Source organism: Brachycentrus maculatus, unplaced genomic scaffold (assembly GCF_059751285.1).
Source record: "Brachycentrus maculatus isolate JH-2025_06_01 unplaced genomic scaffold, ASM5975128v1 h1tg000173l, whole genome shotgun sequence".
Classification (NCBI taxonomy): Eukaryota; Metazoa; Arthropoda; class Insecta; order Trichoptera; family Brachycentridae; genus Brachycentrus; species Brachycentrus maculatus.
Window position 1 is genome coordinate 1,989,823 of NW_028280926.1, and position 21,012 is coordinate 2,010,834.

A 21,012-nucleotide genomic window follows, 5' to 3' on the forward strand; every position below is an offset into this window, starting at 1 on the left:
ATAAGTTTTCCTATATATATTTTTATTTTTTTATTTATATTAGTTTTACCTTTATTGATAATTTAAACTGAATTAGTTTTAGTAGTATAAAGAGGTTTCCCATTTCATTTGAGGGTTTCTACTAAATAATATTTATTTAGTAGAAACCCTATGGGGGTGTTTTAACCTTTAAATAAATATCTTATCTTTAGAATGTAGATCTTTTAATTTTCCACATTCTGTTTTTTTGCTATGAAGCAGTGGTTTTTTTACTTTGATAAAAATAACTTTAAAAAATAAAATAGTGCTATTTGGGGAACAATGAAATGTGTGAATTTCATTGTTTAATTTTGCATATTCACATTAATTTCATTTTCCGAAATTTAGTGCTTAGGATTTAATCTTCCGGAACAAAATTTATATAACAATTAATTTCCATATCAAAACAATAAATTGAATTTTATCATGCCTCTAGAACAACTGATAAATTTTAACTTAATAATGTGTTTTAAAATTATGATGTGAATATTATTTTAAAATAGTAACTAAATATTTACGATATGTACAAAATATAATATGAAAGAAGTACTTTCGTCCGCCTTCGTAGTGTAAATTGTCAGCATGCTCGTCTACTGAACTGGAGGTCCCAGGTTCGATTCCCAGGGGTGTCAAATCGATTTAAGTGATTTTTTCACTCTAATGTTTAATCAATATTACCCTGGACTGGTACCTAAAGCGGAGGGCTGATCACCTTAACTTCATGTGTTATTGATCAAGATAAGATTGTGTTTATATGGCGCAGTGCCCTATGCACCATCGAGTGCAAATAAGGGATCGAATGAAATTTATAATAAATAACTTACGATTAATATGTAATATTTTGTATTTATGAATAGTATAGCAAAATTAATTGAATAAATGCGTTATCCTTCGGTCGATTTTCTTGCCAAAAACCTCTGAAAGTTGTCAGCTACTTTTCGTTCTTACGAATAATATGAATCGTTTTTGGCATTATCGTGGAAAAAAAATACTGAAAAATGATGAAATAAACTACGCAAAAGTTTAGACAGAGCAAATTCGTAAATAGAACATGTGCGATGTTTTTTTGGTCAGTTTTAAAATTCAAATTGTTCTTCTTGTAAACCGTTTTTCCGGCCCGCAATTGAGATCTGTTCGTAAATTGCCTTTTGTTGTGTCATAAGTTTTTCTATGGATCTGGCGAGACCATAGATATGAGAGTGTGAAAAAGAACAAAAGAAACTCTCACTTTTGGAATGGTCCCGATCCTTCGAGACACGTTGACATTTAATATTTTCCCTAGGGAATTTTCGGAATTTAGATTCGCGTAGATTGATATTCTGAAATAATGATAAGCATTCTGAAGTATTTTTGGTAATTTACATGAATTTATTCGCACGTGTGTCACAAAATGTGACTGGAAAGGTTCTCTGGAGAGCATTTATGAACACACAATAGGGAAATTTAATTATTTCTACAATGCGTAGTGCTTTCTAGATCAAGGGTATTGTTTGTATTGACGCGGGCCAAGGTCATAGCAGAAAAAAACGAGGATTTACTGAATCACTAATACTTTTTTATTATTATGAAGATGACATTAAAAATGAATCGGTTCAAAATGAAAACTTATTTATAAACGAGGAATAAAACTGAGTATAACTTCTCGTAATTAAAATTTATGATGAGTTTTTTTAAATCAAAATGACGTAATCATGATAATTATATCCTTGTTTTCCTAAGATACAATTCAAAAACTAAATGCAAAATTAACCAATTAAAAAAATATATATATTCATTTATTTTTATTTCTTCAGTTAGCTTATATTACATTTAAGACGAACTATTTTTTACGCTTAATTTACATCACATATGTATAAATTTACATATTCTTACAGTATACAATACATTTCTTTTTAAATTTTTAAGACCCTTTTCATTTTTCATACGTTCAGGCATCTCATCATACATTTTCGAACCCTTATACATTATACCTTATTGTCGGCCTCTGTAGTGACATTGTTAAAGCGTTTAGCTACCGTACTGGAGGTCCTGGGTGCGATTCTCAAGGAGAGGGGGTGAAAATAAATATCAGTGATCTTATTTGATCTTTATTTAATACTTCCATGGACTGGTCCCTGATAGTTACTTAAATGAAGCAAAGTCATCACTACCGCAGAAGTGATGACTTTACTTCATGTAAAAAACGATTAAAATAAAACTGCGTCAATACGACGCAGTGTCCTATGCACCATCGGGTATGGATGAGGGGTAGGAGAAGAATACATTTTACAATTTTTCGACTCTTTAAAAAAATGGCAGTCTAATTTTATCCTTATTTCTAGTACTACATAATAATACACATAAGAAATTAAAGAAATTGGATTTAAACTGTCGTGATCCTCCTGTAGCAGAATAAAACGTTATTAATTTAATTCGTTTTTCTCTCTCAATGGGATTAAACATTATTTAAATGAAATTAAAAGTTTAGATTCAATTTGTCCAAATACAAATGGCAGGCCGGATAAATTCCGGTATTAGACATTCGTCCGTTTGACAATTATATGTAAATGTACACATATATTTAATTAGTATACACAGGTCTATTCGGATGAGTGAAAAAACGGTCTAAGATAGATGTTGGAATGGTGAAATAAGGAATGTTTGCAAGGCTAGATAAGCATTATCGATAAACCTATGAAAGGTTTGAGATGGTTTGAGCACATGAATCGAATGACTGAAGAAAGAACAGTGAAACATAATTAAAATCTAACTTTACGTTAAAATCACTAAAATTATTTTATTGTAACTAAATTATAATGTCTACTGGTTTCGAAGCTAACCGTTTCTTTAAAAAAAGCGGTTAGCGTCGAAACCGGTACACATTATAATTAAGTTATAATAAAATATTTAAAGTGATTTTGAAACAGTTACATTTTAATTATAAAATGAAAAATCACAGAGTTAGTGCTTCAAATATAAATTATAACAGTAAAACAAATTATTAGGCGAATTTATTTAATCATTCGATTCGAATGTGAAAAAAAATCTTAATTTCTCCGTAATCTTATTTTACAAAATTCAATTCTAAATCGTTTATTGAAAAGATGAGGTATTCATGTATGTTAATTTCATTTTAAACTTTCGTATAAAAGTACGTTGCACTGAAGTGCAAAATAAAATCCAGTAGAGGAATCCGAGTCAACGTTTTCATTCTTAAAAAGTTTCATAAGTTATGTGCATATCTTTCGAGTTCGTCTTTATAAAAATGGGGTGTCATAGACCCACGAACTTGTGGCATAAGCTGAAAGTTTTTATTCTTATTTTGATCGATTAGCCTTATCGCTTTACCTCTTGCTTCAAGTGCTTCGAATCCTAATTACTGATGTTGCGTGCTTTGAAGCAATAACTTAGGGTTTTTCCGCCCTTATTGCGATAAAAAGCCCCTTTGGTTGATCGATTTAATACGGTTCAAAGGGTTGTGAGATCAAATGCAAACTCCCTTTAACTAATCTTAAGACCCAGCATTCGTTAAGTCGCGTTCATTCCACCGGAGACCACCGGAGAGGTCACATGTCTGCTAACGTCCATATTTTTAAAAATAATGTATTTGTTTTTTGTCATTTAGAGTGTATATATTATTTATTGATTCAGAATTAAGTTTGTGGAATGACATGTGGATTATTTATTAAAAATTAAATACTTGTAAAAAACCACTTAATGAGTTCTTTTTTTATTATACACGACTAGTTTTGAAAACTTACAGATGTTTTCGTGTATAATAAAAAAATACTATTTTTTTTAAATTTCTTACCTTTCAATAACTCTTTTGTCATTAAAACCATAGAATTATTTCGAAATAAAATTATTTTTTCAATGCGAAAACAGTGTTTAAGGAAAAATCAATGCGACTTAACGAATGCTTGATCATAATAAAAATATGAATTATGAAAATAACAAGTAGAAAGATAAAAATATTTTTTTTTAAAAGTGTTGGTGACACAGTGTTGACAGTAAACATATCCGCAGTCGTGTGAATATCCACGAAGTCTAGCAGTATATTGTAGATTTGTCTCTTCTAGAAACCAGTCACTCACATTAAGCTTCCTAGTAACTAATATCTAAAATAAACCAATATCACATAACTAACAATATTTTTTATCGATAATTTCTCCAACTTACTATAAAAAATACTAAAAATTATTTTATGTAGTCATCTATCAAGTAGGTATAATACACAATAGACATAAGGGTAAAGAAAAATTATGACAGTAAAACATTACTAAGATTGTCAAGATAAAGTACTACTACCTCCACTATCACGCTATATTTCAGCAGAGGTAGGCAAAGAGGATCCAATATTCGTCTGCCCTGATAAACACTCCTAGATTCCTTGCATCCATATACATATACTCGTAGTCATATAATATCGCTCACTCCTTTCAAGAACGTCATAAATAAAAAACTTGGTTTTTTTAAGTTTAAAAATATGATATAAAATATTAAAAATAAATATCAAGCTCCTTACTGAACATATTACTGGGCAACAGGTCTTTTTAGGTAAAACCTGAAGGTTTTTTCTCCATTTGAAAAATATTAAGTTTGTTTGAAAAAATAATTAATCAATACCTTTTCTTCAAAATGCAAAAACAACACTTTCTACCCTGTAGCGGGTAAATATTAAGTTAAAAATATGCATCTTTTGCTGGGATTCCAAAAACATGCACAACTGAAAATTGACGATTTTTGATTCATGATATTCTTGAAAGGAGTGAGCGATATGTGCTCGGTTTTTATGCAGATTTAGACGACCAGGTCATTACAGGTCCTAATGGATATGGTCGGGCCAAATCTTCCTATGGCGCCTGATTGGATATGTTCTCCCAATTACATTTGTAAATATACTCTCTAAGTCATTCTCCCATAATCTGTTCTTCGTGTTCAAACCACCTCAAGTAACGTTTCTAATTATCCCTAAATTAAGCTAATATCCATTTTGAATATTATATTAATTTATATATTTATAATTATAAAAATAGAACACACACATATATGTATATATATATATATATATATATATATATATATATATATATATATATATATATATATATATATATATATATATATATATATATATATATATATATATATATATATATATATATATATATATATATATATATATATATATATATATATATATATATATATATATATATATATATATATATATATATATATATATATATGTATATATATATATATATATATATATATATATATATAAATGCGTATAAGATCAATAATACTATAGATATAATCATAAGCAGTAAAAAATAAAATAAAATAAAAACTTTATCAACTCAGACCATACCACAAATGGTGCTAAAAACTCACATGTGTAAAAATGTGTCGATTAAAGGATAGATACAACTACCGAATTTTGAGTAGTACGATTGGCAATCAAAGTGGATGTAGTACCTGTATACATTGATCACTTAAATCAGCCTATGACAAGTCGTAAGCCTCGATAATACCCAGATATCCAAATTTTTCTTCATCTTTGTTGAGATATCAATATAATTAACTAACTTTAAGTAAAAAAAATCTGCTGGTGTAGTAGTAATTGTCCTGACGAAGAGGCAGGTTCATCTCGAAACCGGTAGACTGAAATCTCAGTTAGTGGTTTTATACTAATATTGCAAATATTTTTGCATAAAAATTTTTAAAAAATCAATTCAAAAATGAGTTTAGGTATAAGCAATAAACCTCAAGCCATGTAGTCCAGAGCGTAAAGGTGGAGAAAAAATAAGGAATGTGAGGAGAAAAAACCCATTTAATACACTAAGTTAGTAAGCTACTAAAAGTAAAGGTAAGGTGTAAGTTTGAGTAATATCCCTCGGACGTATTCCAGAATGTAACCGGGCTATGTTTCAAATAATTCCTTTATGTATTGCCGTAAGTGTCAGAGCGTTGACCCCCAAAAGTAAACGAGAGTAAGACACGAAGAAGCCTCCTTCTTACTTCCTTTCCACGCCGCCACTTTGCTAAGATCACTTTACTCGGGAAACTAATCTCCAACCCCAACGAAACTAAATTGCCAATCCTTCGAGCAAAATACGCACACCTTTGTAAAATTTCTCATCAATTATAAGGCGAGAAGGAGTTTTTGTTAGACACGATGCGCCCTTTTGAAAACGATTCCTAAATATATGTATGAGCTATTTATTTTAATCATTTGTGTGTCTCTATTAGGAAACGAAATGGGTCAAGGGAGGAAAAATAATTTAATTTTTTTTTTATTAATTTTATCTTTATTCCAAACTTTGAGGTCTACAAGTCTCTACGGTTTATAATACATAAAAATTATATGTTATATAATTATAAAATTAAAATTAAAAGCACATTTAAAAGAAAATATCAAATGAAATAACAGTAAATTAAAATAAAAATATATTTTTTTGTTTAGTTAAAAAAGAGAAATATTTGTGTTAATTTACAAAAATTCATTAATTTCAAACTATTTTTTCTGTGAGCCTAAGCGACTCATTATTAGAAAAAGGTATCAAATTGTGGTAGAGTAGGTTCGAACCGACTCAAAAGTCCGCGACACTAACCACGGGACCACAACCCGACACATAAATAAACATAAACATGCATACTTGAGAACACTGAAAAAACTAAAAAACAAAACGTAGGACCAACCACTATTTTTTAAAAATAAAACTGATATTAAGTACAAACAAATATACAAGAAAAAACATAAAAATATGTCTCAGTACCTTGTTTACATTTATGTTTTAATTTTAAATCAAACACAGATTTTTTGAGTCTACTTAAAAGACTTTACACTTTGTGTTTGTTTTTAAATTAATACATAAATTAAAATGGAGTTCTACTAATTGAACGCCAAATCAATAAATACCTTGTTTACACTCTAGACAATTTTTTTTTAAAATTTTTATTGAAAGGTAAATAGTCGGATGTTTTTTTCTCTCATAATATAATTCTTCCTGATACAAAAAATACCGTTTTTATTTCTTCGACCACCAATTTAATTAAGGATCTCAGGAGAGCACGAGAAAAATAAAAGCCTTATGGAAAAACGTTCTTCCTGCTGACCATAAAAAATATATGGCCGATAAAAAGCGAAATAAAAATATTTCAACGTAACAATGTTGTTCAATATCGCTCTTATACAGTCTGGGTTCTGGAAGACAGCGGTGTAGTGCTCGTATAATGTTAGAACGAGCGAAATGCGATAATTTTCATTATTGCTTTACGTCAATACCGCCTGAGTGATTGATTCCATTTCAAAGAAAATGTTTATTTATTGTTGGTAGTTATTTATGCGTTTATTTTGTACTTGTGAATCTTTAAATTATTTAATAATAATAATAATAACACCCTTATCCGCACCCCAATGGTGCATAGGGCACTGTGTCTTATAAACGCTGTGTTATCATGATCGTTTTTACACATGAAGGAAAGGTGATCAGCCCTCCGCTTCAGGTACCAGTCCATGGTAATATTGAATAAATATTACAGTGAAAAAATTATTTATATTTATTTTTACCCCCCTTGGGAATCGAACCCGGGACCTCCAGAACGGTAGCCGAGCGTGCTGACCATTACACTACGGAGGCGGACAAAATTATTTATTGGTACAAATTCAATGGATATCGTGAAGCTATGATAAATAGAGATGAGGAAACAATAGAAAAGTTAAAGAAATAATCGGTTTACTTTTACGATAACTTATCAAAATCTATTCTCTAAATTAGTGGCGATTCTGAAGTCTAATGATGTCGGTATCAACGAAACTCGGTCACTAGTCAAATAATATAAAAGTGGGAAAATCTGTATGATTGTTGTTTTTAAAGAAAAAAAATATCTATAAATAAAATGAATTTATTGAATTTCCGCCTCAGTAGTGTAACGGTCAGCATGCTCGGCTACCGTTCCGGAGATCCCGGGTTCGATTCCCAGGGGGGTTTAATAAATATAAGTGATTTTTTCACTCTAATATTTATTCAATATTACACTGGACTGGTACCTGAAGTGGAGGGCTGATCACCTTTCCTTCATGTGTAAACGATCGAGATAACACTGCGTTTATATGAAGCAGTGCCCTATGCACCATTGGGGTGCGGTAAGGGATTTATTATTATTATATTGAATATTGAACTTCTCGTCACATTTGTAAATATTATATTTTATAATAAATCTACCATTGAATTTAATGCTATCTGGTTGTAAACAAAATACGGCTTTATAAGTATTAGACCAACCGCTTAGTCAAGCCGAAATAAAATGATTATATTGAATAACAGAATAAAAAAACAATAACACAAAAAAAACTGTTATATTATATAAGTAGTCTTTTTTAGTACTCATATAGGTATCGAGTGTGTTTGAAATTTGTTGATAATTAAATGATATGTTTTTCTTGTAGTTCTACGTATGTGCTCGTACGTATGTATCTTACGTTACTGTAAAGTGTGTTAATTGTGATTTGTGTGCTTTGTTGGGTGGAGCTTTCTTGTATTATGTGAGAGTAATTCATTATGCATAAAGTGTGTAAGGATTGTTTTAAAATAAAGATGTTTGACTGTTATGAGTTGTAATTTGATGCATATTTTCTCCGTGTGAGTCCGTTAATTAAAAAAAATATCGAATGAATATGATTAAGGTTAAATACAGTAAAGCAAAACCTCGATATAACGGACTAATTGGGAGGAGGTGGTATCTATTAAAACCGAAAGTCCGTTAAAAATGTAAAAATATCATGTAAAAATTGTTTTTTTTAAAAATAAATAAATAAACTTTTATTTTATAACTTGAACACTGTATTAAGATAGAAATAAACAGTACAAAACAGAAACAAAATTCTGTTTATTTTTTGTCTTAGGGCACTCGTCGTGAAGTGACGTTGTTATTTTATATCGACGTGATTGCTTTCGGTTAGAAGCTAAACTGGCAGTGCACAACGGAGTCCTGGTTCCAACTCTAATGTATGGAAGTGAAACATGGAGTTGGCAAAAGAAGGATGAAAGTAGACTGAATGCTGTCGAAATGCGATCTCTCAGAAGAATGTGTGACAAAACGATGTATGATAGATGTACGAATAGTGAAATAAGAAAGGAATGCAAAGCTGAGATAAGCAATATCGATAAAATTAAGAAAGGTGTGTTGAGATGGTTTGGACATGTAGAACGAATGAGTGAGGAAAGAACGGTAAAACAAATTTATGAGGCGAATGTTAGCGGGAAAAGAAGCAGAGGAAGACCGAGAAAAACATGGCACGATCAGGTATGCCAAATACTTGAAAGTGGTCAGGTTAGGAGTCGTAACAATCGGCGGGTATGTATGAGGAGATGCATGAACGTTGAAGAGGCGAAGAATGTTTGCAAGGACAGAGTGTGGCGCTCTATTCTCTCTGCCTACCCCTGCGGGGAAGCGGCGTGATGGTTAGTTAGTTAGTTAGTTAGATTGCTTTCGGTTATCCTGCTATGCAAAAAGAATCAAGTTTTGTTTGCGCTTTTAAAGTTTTGAAAAAAACTCGTAATTTGTGATTATCATGGCCCCTAAAAATTGTTTACATGCGGCGACACTTATATTTAAGCATGTGTAATATTAACAGGACCTTTTTTTACATTTGAACGGATTTTTTGTCAGTTATATCGAGGTTTGACAGTATATCCTATAACAAGTTTGATAAATTAGGAGAGATTGTGAAATTGTGTAAGAGGAAATTGCCATTTAAGTAATACTTAGTTATTGGTAAGTGCCGGGCGTTACTGTCATAATCCCGTTGTTTGCCAGGCTCCTTGAGGATTATTAGACTGAGTACACTCCAGTGTAAAACTTCGCCGACGTAATACGGCGGTAAGTACTCCTAAGCATATATTAAATTTGAATTTATCGACCATTAGCTACCCGCGAGTACAATAAGGAAAGATAATACCCAGAGCCTGAGACATTGTACTGGGTGAATCGACTGTTAAAAATGTTTATTGTGAAGTGGGTGTTAGCGCAAAAACGATATCATTGTACCAAGCTGTGTATCCATACATTTTTACAATTTGTTTATCATACATGTTATTACAAATGACTAACTAACTAACTATCACACCGCGTTCCTATATGAGAAAAAAACGCCACTCTGTCTTTGCAAACATTCTTTGCCTCTTCCTTATTATGCATCTCCTCATACATATCCACCAATTATTCCGACTCCTAACCTGACCGCTTTCAAATATTTTTATATACTTTGAGATACTCGTTTATTTCAGCCTCGCATTCTTTCATTTTTTCACCACTCGAACATCTATCATGTATGGTTTTGCTGCACATTTACCTGATAAATCGAATTTTGACTGCATTCAGTCAACTTTTATCTTTCTTTTGACCAAAAGAGGTTGCATTATTAGGTTTTGTTTGATGTGTTTCTATATTTTTGATATTGTGGTTCTTTGTACGTTTCCATCAAGTGAGTTGATGATGATTTGTGTATTTTTCTGGGAGGTGCTCCCTTGTGTTATACTCGTATGTGAGTATGTAATTGAAATTAAATACTCAAATATTTATTTTATTTTATTTTATTTATACTTTATGTACAGAAAATAAATAAGCATATTGGCGGGCTTATTGCTATAAAGCAATACCTTCCAACCAACCAAAATATTTTTAAAAAATAAAACCAATATTTATAATACCAAGTAGGTAATCAAGAATTATTATCATATTCAATGTTTCATAAGGCACTGTTTCAGATCTCTCAATTTTTGTTTTAAATTTTACTTTTTAAACACCACTATTTCTCAATCGCGACACGTGTTTCGATGCATTCAGCATCAGTATCTAATTTCGATGCATTCAGTATCATCATTATCATTATCTATCAATATCTAATAAATCCGTGTGTGAAACTTTACCGTATCATTATTGAATTAAAGACGAAGTTGTATTTACAAAGTATTTTTTAATTACAAAACTAAAGATTTTTGTACTGATTTATATCCGATTAACGTTCAAAGGGCTAACCCAAATAAATCCACATTTATTTGGGTTAAGTTACATTATTTGAGGTCTCATAAATACTGATATGTAATTCCCTTGTACTATAATAAACTGTCCACAACTGTTTCCTAGGTTATGAAGAACAAATGGACTCATGAGTGTGAAGATTATCGCTATTTATGGTTTAGGAATTAAACCCATTACGGAGCGGGAAACTGGATAAAATTTCCGCAAATTCATATCCAAAATTAAATAAAATGTGCTATTCTGAACTACACATATTATCGTAAAAGCCAGGTGCTCACTTAACGTCAGTAAACTGTTATTTTTCGCTTTAACACTATTTTTAGCATTCTTTTGATGCTAAGAATACTGTGTACTTAAATATAAGGAATGTGGTAATTTTTGCTTATTTTCTTTACTTATTTCACATCATCATTTCATTTTAAGTACGGTCGTAGAATATGTCTTTCAACATAAGATCCTTAGCTAAAAAAATGCAATTATTTTGAGAAAATGAAAAATTCTAATTTATTAAATAAAAAAAATCAATTACATGTTAGTTTGACGGCAACATCAATGATTGAGTTTTTTAAACATCTTGAAATGTATGCACGTTTCTTTCTCAAATTATTTTACATACTAGGAGATGCCTAAAAATGTCATTTCAGATAACTTATTACACCGATTTTTTATTAAAAATATTTTGACTGTGACTAAATTCGAGAACTGAAATATCGTAACTTTCAAATTTGTAATAAGTATTTTTTTTCTGAGATATGGTCATTCTGAATTGTAGCAAAAGTATTAAAATATGAATAATCTTGATTGAAACTCTAGTCTGGAGCGTACTGTTATATGGAAGCGAAACGTGGACAATTGGGCAGGCAGAATGGGGTCGGCTGTGCTGCGTTTGAGATGTGGTGCTACAGGTACGGTTTTAGGCATTCATTGGTCGGAACATGTAAGGAACAAAGAGGTATTAAGCAGGCCTGGGGATGACTAAATAACAAAACAGCGAGCCAAAGGAATAGCCCATAATATAAGACACCCAGGCCTGCTTCTTACGATTGCGGAGGGCTCGTGCGAAGGCACAAACTACAGGGACGATCCAGAGATAATCTAGATGGACCAAATTATCTCCGATATGCGTTCTAGGACACGGAGGATAGAGATGGGTGGAGACTGACCATGAAAGAAATAAACCAAGCATCACAATGATTATAACCCACGAAGAAGAAATAATGAAATTTCTTTAATGTTTTCCGCAGATACTTTGTGCCGCATTCTATAAACTTTATAAAATTAATTAACTTTATTTTAACCACTTGTTACATTTAGGATTTTTTACGGAGTGTGTGAAAGTTTTTAGAGAGAGTATTTTAATGTTTTTAATGTTGTAGAATTAAATAAACCCTTATGATGACTAGGTTCTTGTCGAAACCGGTAGGTTAAATTATATTTATAAACAAAGGTTAAAACAAAGTTTATTAATTTTATAAAGAACATAATGAAATATTCAGAATTTATGCAACGTAACACTTTGTATTTTTTTAAAAACATTTATTTGCTAACTATATACAAACATATAAATACTGTATACATTCATTTAAAAAGGCCGAAAAAGACTTGGCACGATCAGATCAATCTGAACCTAAAATCTGGTGGTGTCAAAAGTCTGCGTAATCGGAAGGCATGTATGACTAGATGTATGGATTCCGAAGGAGGCGAGGAGTGTATGTCAGGACAGAAGAGTGTAGCGTTCCATCCGTTCTGCCTACCCCTGCGGGGTAGCGGCGTGATGGTAGTAGTTATAGTAGTTCATTTACCCTGTAAGCGAACTCCCTCTCTAAACACGAGCAATCTGCTCTCTTAGTGAGGTAGCACGTAAAAAAAAATGTAACTATGTTGATTATTTTGCCATACAATGTATCTTTGATTTAAAAATTTATAAGCAAAATGATTTTTTTTTGCAGAGACCTACCAAGCCACCTTATGTGTCTTGTCGGTGGAGTTCTTTTTACATACGTTTTAAAAAAATGTTTTTATTTATTTTAAACTAATTAACATACAAAAAAGAGAGAAATTATAAAACCTAGTATTCATACAAAAAAGAGAATTTTTAAAATTAGTTTTATAACATAAACAGCATGTTCACAGTTTTATGAAATACTCACTCAACGAAAATGTTTTTATGAATAAATAACCGAAATCCTGTCGTCGTGACACTTTCCAAATTACGATCTCGGGATGTAATTTGGTTTCCATTCGGGGTTGGGAAAACATGCTCGTATTCCCTAAAGCTTATTTGGAATGCGGTGAAAAGCGATCGCGTAATAACAGCTTAGTGAGATGAAAAATGAATAGGTGATTTATTTCGAAATTGAGCGAAAAATGGGAATGTCGTGGTTACTTGTGGCAATTCGTAAAAGTTGGTAAACATGTAAAATTTATTTTTCTTTCCTCAGTTCAATGTTTCATGTGAGAAACGAAATCGTCCAATATTAAAAACATTTTTTAAACGATACGGAATGCAATTTCCTTCAGAAACTTGATTGAAAACACGTATAAAAGTTATCCGAGTAAACTTACTGCAATAATTAAAAAAAAAAAAAAAACGTTTTTTAATGTAAACACACACACACACACACACACACACACACACACACATATATATATATAAATATATATATATATATATATATATATATATATATATATATATATATATATATATATATATATATATATATATATAAATATATATAAATATATAAATATATATATTTATATATATACATATATATACATATATATATATATATATATATATATATATATATATATATATATATATATATATATATATATATATATATATATATATATATATATATATATATATATATATATATATATATATATATATATATATATATATATATATATATATATTTATTTAGATATATATATATATATTTATATATATATATATATTTATATATATATATATATATATATATATATATATATATATATATATATATATATATATATATATATATATATATATATATATATATATATAAACACTTTGCAGTAATTTTACTCGTATAACTTTTATACGTGTTTTCAATTAAGTTTCTGAGGGGAAATGTATCCCGTGTCATTTAAAAAATGTTTTTAATATTAGAAGATTTTGTGTCTAGAAGAATTGTATATAGTATATTTACACATTCATATTTTTATTTATTCATAAATATTTATATTTTTATATAAACACACATATAAACATATATTTGAGGTGTTATAAGTAATAACACGTAAAGAATTACTCTACCTTTAGAGGCTTGTCAGCAGTTGATAGTAAAGACAGAGAAGGTAAATGTGAAAAATTCCTTCACAAATAGCCAGACCAGTTGAAAACCTTTTTTTTTTATTATTTTTTGACATCTCATCAAAGATGAAGAAGAATATGGAAGTCTGGGCATCTATCTTTCTTTAATTAATTTTGCAGTTGGCGGGGATTGCGCCCTCCACTACCTAAATTCACTTAACTGCAATTAATTTTGTCGGGAATATCAATAAAAAATCATGGTTTTCAACCCCTATCTCGTTTTGTATATAACATAGAATTTTGAACTATAAAGTTGTTGCTTTATTATATAAAATACAGTTTAAAAATACAATAAAAAAAACACTTACTGCAGTTTGATCGTTGCGAAGTTGTATTAGCTGTTTTTTCACCTTGGTAGAACAGCTTGACCATCGATGGAACCAACATCTCCTTGCTGCCATGAAAGAATCCTGAAAAACATTAAATATTATATTGACATATGCAAAATGACATTTTCAGTATGCCTGTTCAATGAGTTCCATATGCAACTAAAGTTTGTCAATTTAACAGAGACGTGAAGCCAAATCATTTACTGAAATTATGTAGGTGAATGACAGTTCGTTATAGAAATGCAAAACTGTCCTAAATGCAAATTCCGATAATATACGAAAAGAAAATTTTACAGGCATGATGTCAGGGCAGAAGAGTGTGGCGTTCCATTCTCTCTGCCTACTCCTGATAAACGGCATGATGGTAGTTGATGTACAAGTAGAATAAAATGCTAAATAGGTCAACGGTTAGAATAATCGGCGGGTATATTTGACAAGATGTATAAATGTGTAAGAGGCGAAGATTGCTCCCAAAAATAGTTTAGTGTGACGTTCAATTCTCTCTGCCTACTCCTGCGGGAAACCGATGTGATTATTAGTTAGTAAATTAGTTTGATTAAGTCATAAAATATAATGCATAATACAAATAGCTGAGAACTATGTACTCGTAAATTAAATATTAAGGTATTTCCAAACCGGATATGTTATGATATATTTTGGAGGAAAACAAGTTGTTGAAATGAATTCTCAATTTATAGTTTTTCTGATAAATCGATGTTTCCAAATACCTCACAAATATTGAGTATATAAAAAAAACCTTCATAAATTACTTTGAATAATTTTCAATTTATTTTTCGTTCGTATAAAAATTCCCCGCTGGGAGTTTTACATCGATGTCGACGGTATAAATTGAAAATAAGGTACCTACTTACATTTAATATTCTCAACTGACCCCATTTTCTTTATCAAAAGTCACAGATATTAAGTTACGCTTCTTCTATACAAAAGTCTGCTTGAAAAATAATTTATTTATGTTCGTGCAACTTTTTGAGATTTATTAGAAAATATTATTTAATATTTTATGGCTTCTCTCATTTGTCTGTTTTTCTACAAACATATAATATTTAGAAAAAAACGTTATGCTTATTTGATCTTAATACATCAAAAACATTGTTTATTCTATTTCGTGAATCTCATTACTTTAAAATGGTCCCGGTGAAGGCAAATCTGTAACAAAATAAATAACGCAGAAAAGGGTAGGCATGTAACATAGAAAAAGTAACTTTATCCTTACACACGTATGGACCTATTCTTAAAACAAGCTAAACCATTTTTTTATGTTAAAAAATTTCATACTGTTTTTCGGCATCTCATCAAAGATGAAGAAGAATATGGAAGTCTGGGCATTTACGGGGCTGACGACCGTCGTAGGCTGGATTAAGTGATCACTTTACACACGTGTAACATTCACCAATTCTACCCATTATTGACAACCACACTACTCAAATTCTTGAAAGTTCTATATATATATATGAAACAATTTTGAAACATTGTTCTTGCATCAATAGAACTTCATTAGAGACATCTATTGGTGAGTTGAAAAGAAGCTATTTATTAAGCAAAAATTTCGTTATTTTGTCATTTGAAAAGTCTGCCAATGAATATGTATTTATATCAGAATGTGCAAATAAATGAAAATAAAATCAATCTTTAATCATATTTAAAACTTTTGTTTGAGACGTGTTTTTATAGTTAATTAGTTTAATTAGTCAGCTAGATCCAATTCCAACCCGACATTAGCTGGTACACAGACGCCTCCACAATCCCAACCAACACATCAGACAGACACGAAACAGAGCCAATGCATTTGCAGAAATTTTTCAGTTATCGCCTTTCCTAATCAACTATTATTCATCGACATTTTTTTACGGATCCTTTTCATGAGTTGTGACTTTTTATGGTTGTCAATCACAATCCCAGCAAACGACGGAAAAAACAACCCTTACTCATAACCTAGCACAAAGTCTTAACAACGGCATAGAAAGACATCACAAAGCAAGACATTACATAAAGAAAACACCCTTATGATTCAGCACCCTTGATCAAATATAATCATTTGGAAATCACAAGTATATGACTGTAAGATATATTGAAAGCTGTCCCACCGCATTTCCGAATCTGGTACAGAAGCATCTAGGCTTCCCGACAGACCCTTTCTTTCAAAGCATTTCTTGTTTGTTTTATGAACTAAATTGAAATTGTAAGACAACATTGTATCCCGATTTTACTGTGAATTTACATTTAAATAGCCTTTAATGTACCCATCACTGCCAATCTAAATAAATACAAATTTGTAAAACCACCGCCAAATTTTCTAGAAGCGCCTTAGTGTAGGCAGAAAATGATGACGTAGAATAGAGGAACTAAGGATCGAGTAAGCTTTTTTTTAAAAAGGGTTTTCCGTTACTAGAGCAGGCTTTAAAGAGGATCGCGGAATACGGCCAATAACATGATTGTACCATAACCCCGAAGAGCTTTCCGATCACTCGTGAAAAGTGGAATTTGTGATAAATGTTAGAATATCCTGGCATGGGGGGCAAGCATATTCAAATCCATTTCGTGGTCGTGGGATACAAATGTCTGGAAACGATAGTTCAAGTTACAGGACCTTTAGAGAATTGCGTAACATGGCGTTTATCATTTTTTTTTGTTACTGTATTCAATCCATTTCCTCTTTTTAAGTGAATTGGTCGTACACACACACATACATACATAAGCGATTTCCCTAAAATAGGTCCTCTTAATCTCAAAAAAAAGTTCGATAAACAATTATTTAAAGACATTTTTTTTTAAATCTGAAAAAAATATTAACAGGATCATTTGCAAATTGGTGTATTAAAAAAATGTTTATTGCATCCAATACTAATTTCATTTCAATAAAGGTACATATTTGGAAACTGCTTATTTTATTTTAATTATGTTATAAAAAATAGAATAGGCAATTTCCATAAAAAATACTAATCTGAGATAAAATGTTGGAAAATAATTTAAACACGACTTTTAAATAAACCCAAATAAACAATTACAGGATCATTGGCATAATAACGTATTAAAAAAGGGTTATTTTATCCAATACTAATTATATTGGAATCAAAGTATTTGGAAATTGCTTATTTTATTTTAATTAAATATAATAAAATAAGCGATTCTCATAAAACCAGTCCTACTAATATCAATAAGTAAGTAAGATAAAACGTGGAAAATAATTTTATAACAATTTTCAATTAAATTCTGAGTAAAATAATACTAAGACTATTGGGATAATGACGTATTGAATAAAAGATTATTTCATCCGATACTAATTGTATTGGAATAAAGGTATTTGGGAATTGCTTTTTTTATTTAATAAAATAAAATAAAATTAACGATATCCATAAAAAAGTCCTGGCAATTTCGAAAAGGGAGTTAAACAAAACCTTAAACAATAATGGAAAAACAAATTTTTAATATCAGGCATAATGGTGAATTCAGAAAAGGTTTTTTCATCCAATACTAATTGTATTGGAATAAAGGTATTTGTATACAGCCTATCCTCTCACGGTTCTTTGTTTTGATCCTTTAAAACCTGTTTAGTAATAGAGACGTAAAGGGGATGTTGACACTTAACCTATTTACACCTGCTTCGTTAAATTTAAAAGTTTTTTTAAAATTGAAATCCTCTTTACAATCACTTAAATGTAATGGTATATAATTCAGACGATTAATGAAATTGGGGGTAAATTCAAACGATAAAAGCTCTACTATTTTTAATTAAATCATCAAGCTTTAAATAACCCTTACATGTGCAATTTAAAAATGTATAATTATTACCATCAAAACTATTATTTGTATTGTAACGTCATCGATTTAGAAATTTAAGAAGTAAAAGCTTCTAAATTTAGGAAAAAAAGATTAGAGCTTGAATTTGAAGACTAAATATTTCATAAATATGGAACAAAACTAATGAATTAATATGATAAAATGACAACTATTCAGTTTTTTCCGTTTTTTTTTACTAGTGACCGGGTTTCGTCATTACTCACATCGCCAATCTGATGATGTCGGTAGCAACGGACCCTACTCACTGGTCGAATAAAATAAATGTAGAAAAAGCTATTTAATCGTTATTTATAAAATGCATGAAAAGCATTGTTTAAAATGCAGATCAACCAAGAAATGTCAGCACAAAATATAATGAATTAATGAAAAATCAACTAAAATTTGTCAGGGTGTTATGTGATGCTTTGATATGAAGGCGTTAAATACGAATAAGGGGTGGGAGGGGAATCAAAAGGGAAGTCACGGAAAATTGAAAAGTTGAAAAAAAGTAGGATTAATACTACTTCCGTTATTGGAGTAAACTTAAAAGAGAAAATTGTTTTCGATCAGTTTCTTACCAAACGAAAAAAATGCCTATTCATTTAACTGTTTTTGATGTTTCTTTTTCATCAAATTAAAAATCCTGATTTTTTAATGAATGAAAAAAACAGTAAGCATAAAATGTAAATCAGAGAAATTATTCAGTGATTTAAATTACTTAATAGACAATAAGCCACAACTGTATATAAAATAGCTGATCAAATTATCGGTTTAATAAAAACTGAAAATCATGTTTAGAGACGTCACCCGATGTATTTTTGATAAAAAAATCACAACATAGTAGGTGCCGAGAACCGACATGTGAAGGAAGGTGTAGTGAAATTTTAGTAGTGGCATAATGGTGAATGTTACATGTGTTCAAAGTGATTACTTAAATCAGACATTAACAGATCATAAGCTTTGTAAATACCTAGACTTCATTTTCTTTTACGTTTTCATAAAATGTGTTAATTGTGATTTATATGCTTTGCTGGGAGGTGCTTTCTTGTGTTATGTGAGATAAAATAATCATTGTAATTATATCTTATAAATAAAACTTTGTACCTACCTACATACACCTAGAACAAACTTTTTAAAATATATTAACTAATTTCGTTGGTGGTACCCGCCGTGTGGCATGTTGCGCCATATTGTTGAAACCACAGCTCTGTCACATCAATGCCATTCGACTGAGGTGCGAAGAAGTCAGTTATCATGGTTATGTAGAGCTTTCCATTGACCGTAAAATTCTGGTCAGCATCATCTTGTATATGAGCCAATGATTCCACCTGCCCATAAAGCCTTACCAAGCAGTCACTTTTAATGGATGTAAGAGCGTCTCAACAAAGGCTGCTGGGTTTTCTCCACTCCAAATTCAGCAAATTCTGCTTATCGACATAGCTAACCAAAAATGTGCCTCATCGGCGAACAAAATATTGCATTGAAAAAGAGGAAAAGCTGAATATTGTTTTCGGCCCATTCACCGAACCCATGACGCGCATAATGGTTATTCAGTATATTCATGGTAGAACAGCAAAACGTACTGGCAAAACAAATCAACTGTCAACTTTCAAATTGACAGTCTGTAGAAACAATGTTTTCATTCATTCAAACCCTTATCCACACCCCTATGGTGCAAAGGGCACTGCATCATATAAACGTAGTGTTATTTTGATCATTAACATATGAATGTAAGGTGATTAGCCCACCGCTTCAGGTACCAGTCCAGGGTAATATTAAATAAATATTAGAGTGAAAAAATCAATTAAATTTATTTGACCCCCCCTGGGAATCGAACCCAGGACCTCCAGAACGGTAGCCGAGCGTGCTGACCATTACACTACAGAGGCGGATAGAAACAATGTTGCTAGTTTAAAAACCAAACCTGTAAAACAACACGATATAAAGAAAAAATGTGTACCTTCGAATAATTTGAAGTTACGTTGGATTTTCATACAACAGCGTCCTATCTTTGCTGTTGAAAAATAGTATATTGCAAAAATCTACTTAGTTTGAGACACCTTAAGAATTAGACCCGAAGGAGTTGGGTATTGGATTTTCAGACATTGTGTACTTTGTACTAAGGAGAAAATTGCTGTAACCAAAATTGGAAACAGGAAAAGCAATATTATTTAAAAGACCTTCCTTAACTTGTAAACACAAAAGCATTTACACAAAGCCGGATACAAAGTTTTAATGAATTTTTAGATGAGTATAAAGAATATATTTATTTTCTTAAACTCAATAATATTCTTTTTCTCTACAACATTTTGAGTGTGTCCAAATACTTGTTCACAAAATCTGGATTATCTCCAATTACAGGAGTTATTTTCATATTATTTTTTACATCTCATCAAAGATGAAGAAGAATATGGAAGTATGGACATTTACGGGGATTACGACCGTCATAGGCTGGTATAAATGATCACT

The 21,012-nt window shown here is 30.6% G+C and overlaps 1 protein-coding gene across 1 annotated transcript in view; it reads right to left on the minus strand.

Annotated features, from left to right (window-relative positions):
- The window catches only part of Lgr3 (Leucine-rich repeat-containing G protein-coupled receptor 3), a 152,957-nt gene that overhangs the window by 39,002 nt on the left and 92,943 nt on the right, over positions 1–21,012 (minus strand). The window contains exon 3 of the mRNA XM_088262169.1: positions 14,725–14,826. Coding sequence (XP_088118295.1) covers positions 14,725–14,826 — 102 coding nt within the window. The remainder of the gene's footprint in view (positions 1–14,724; positions 14,827–21,012) is intronic.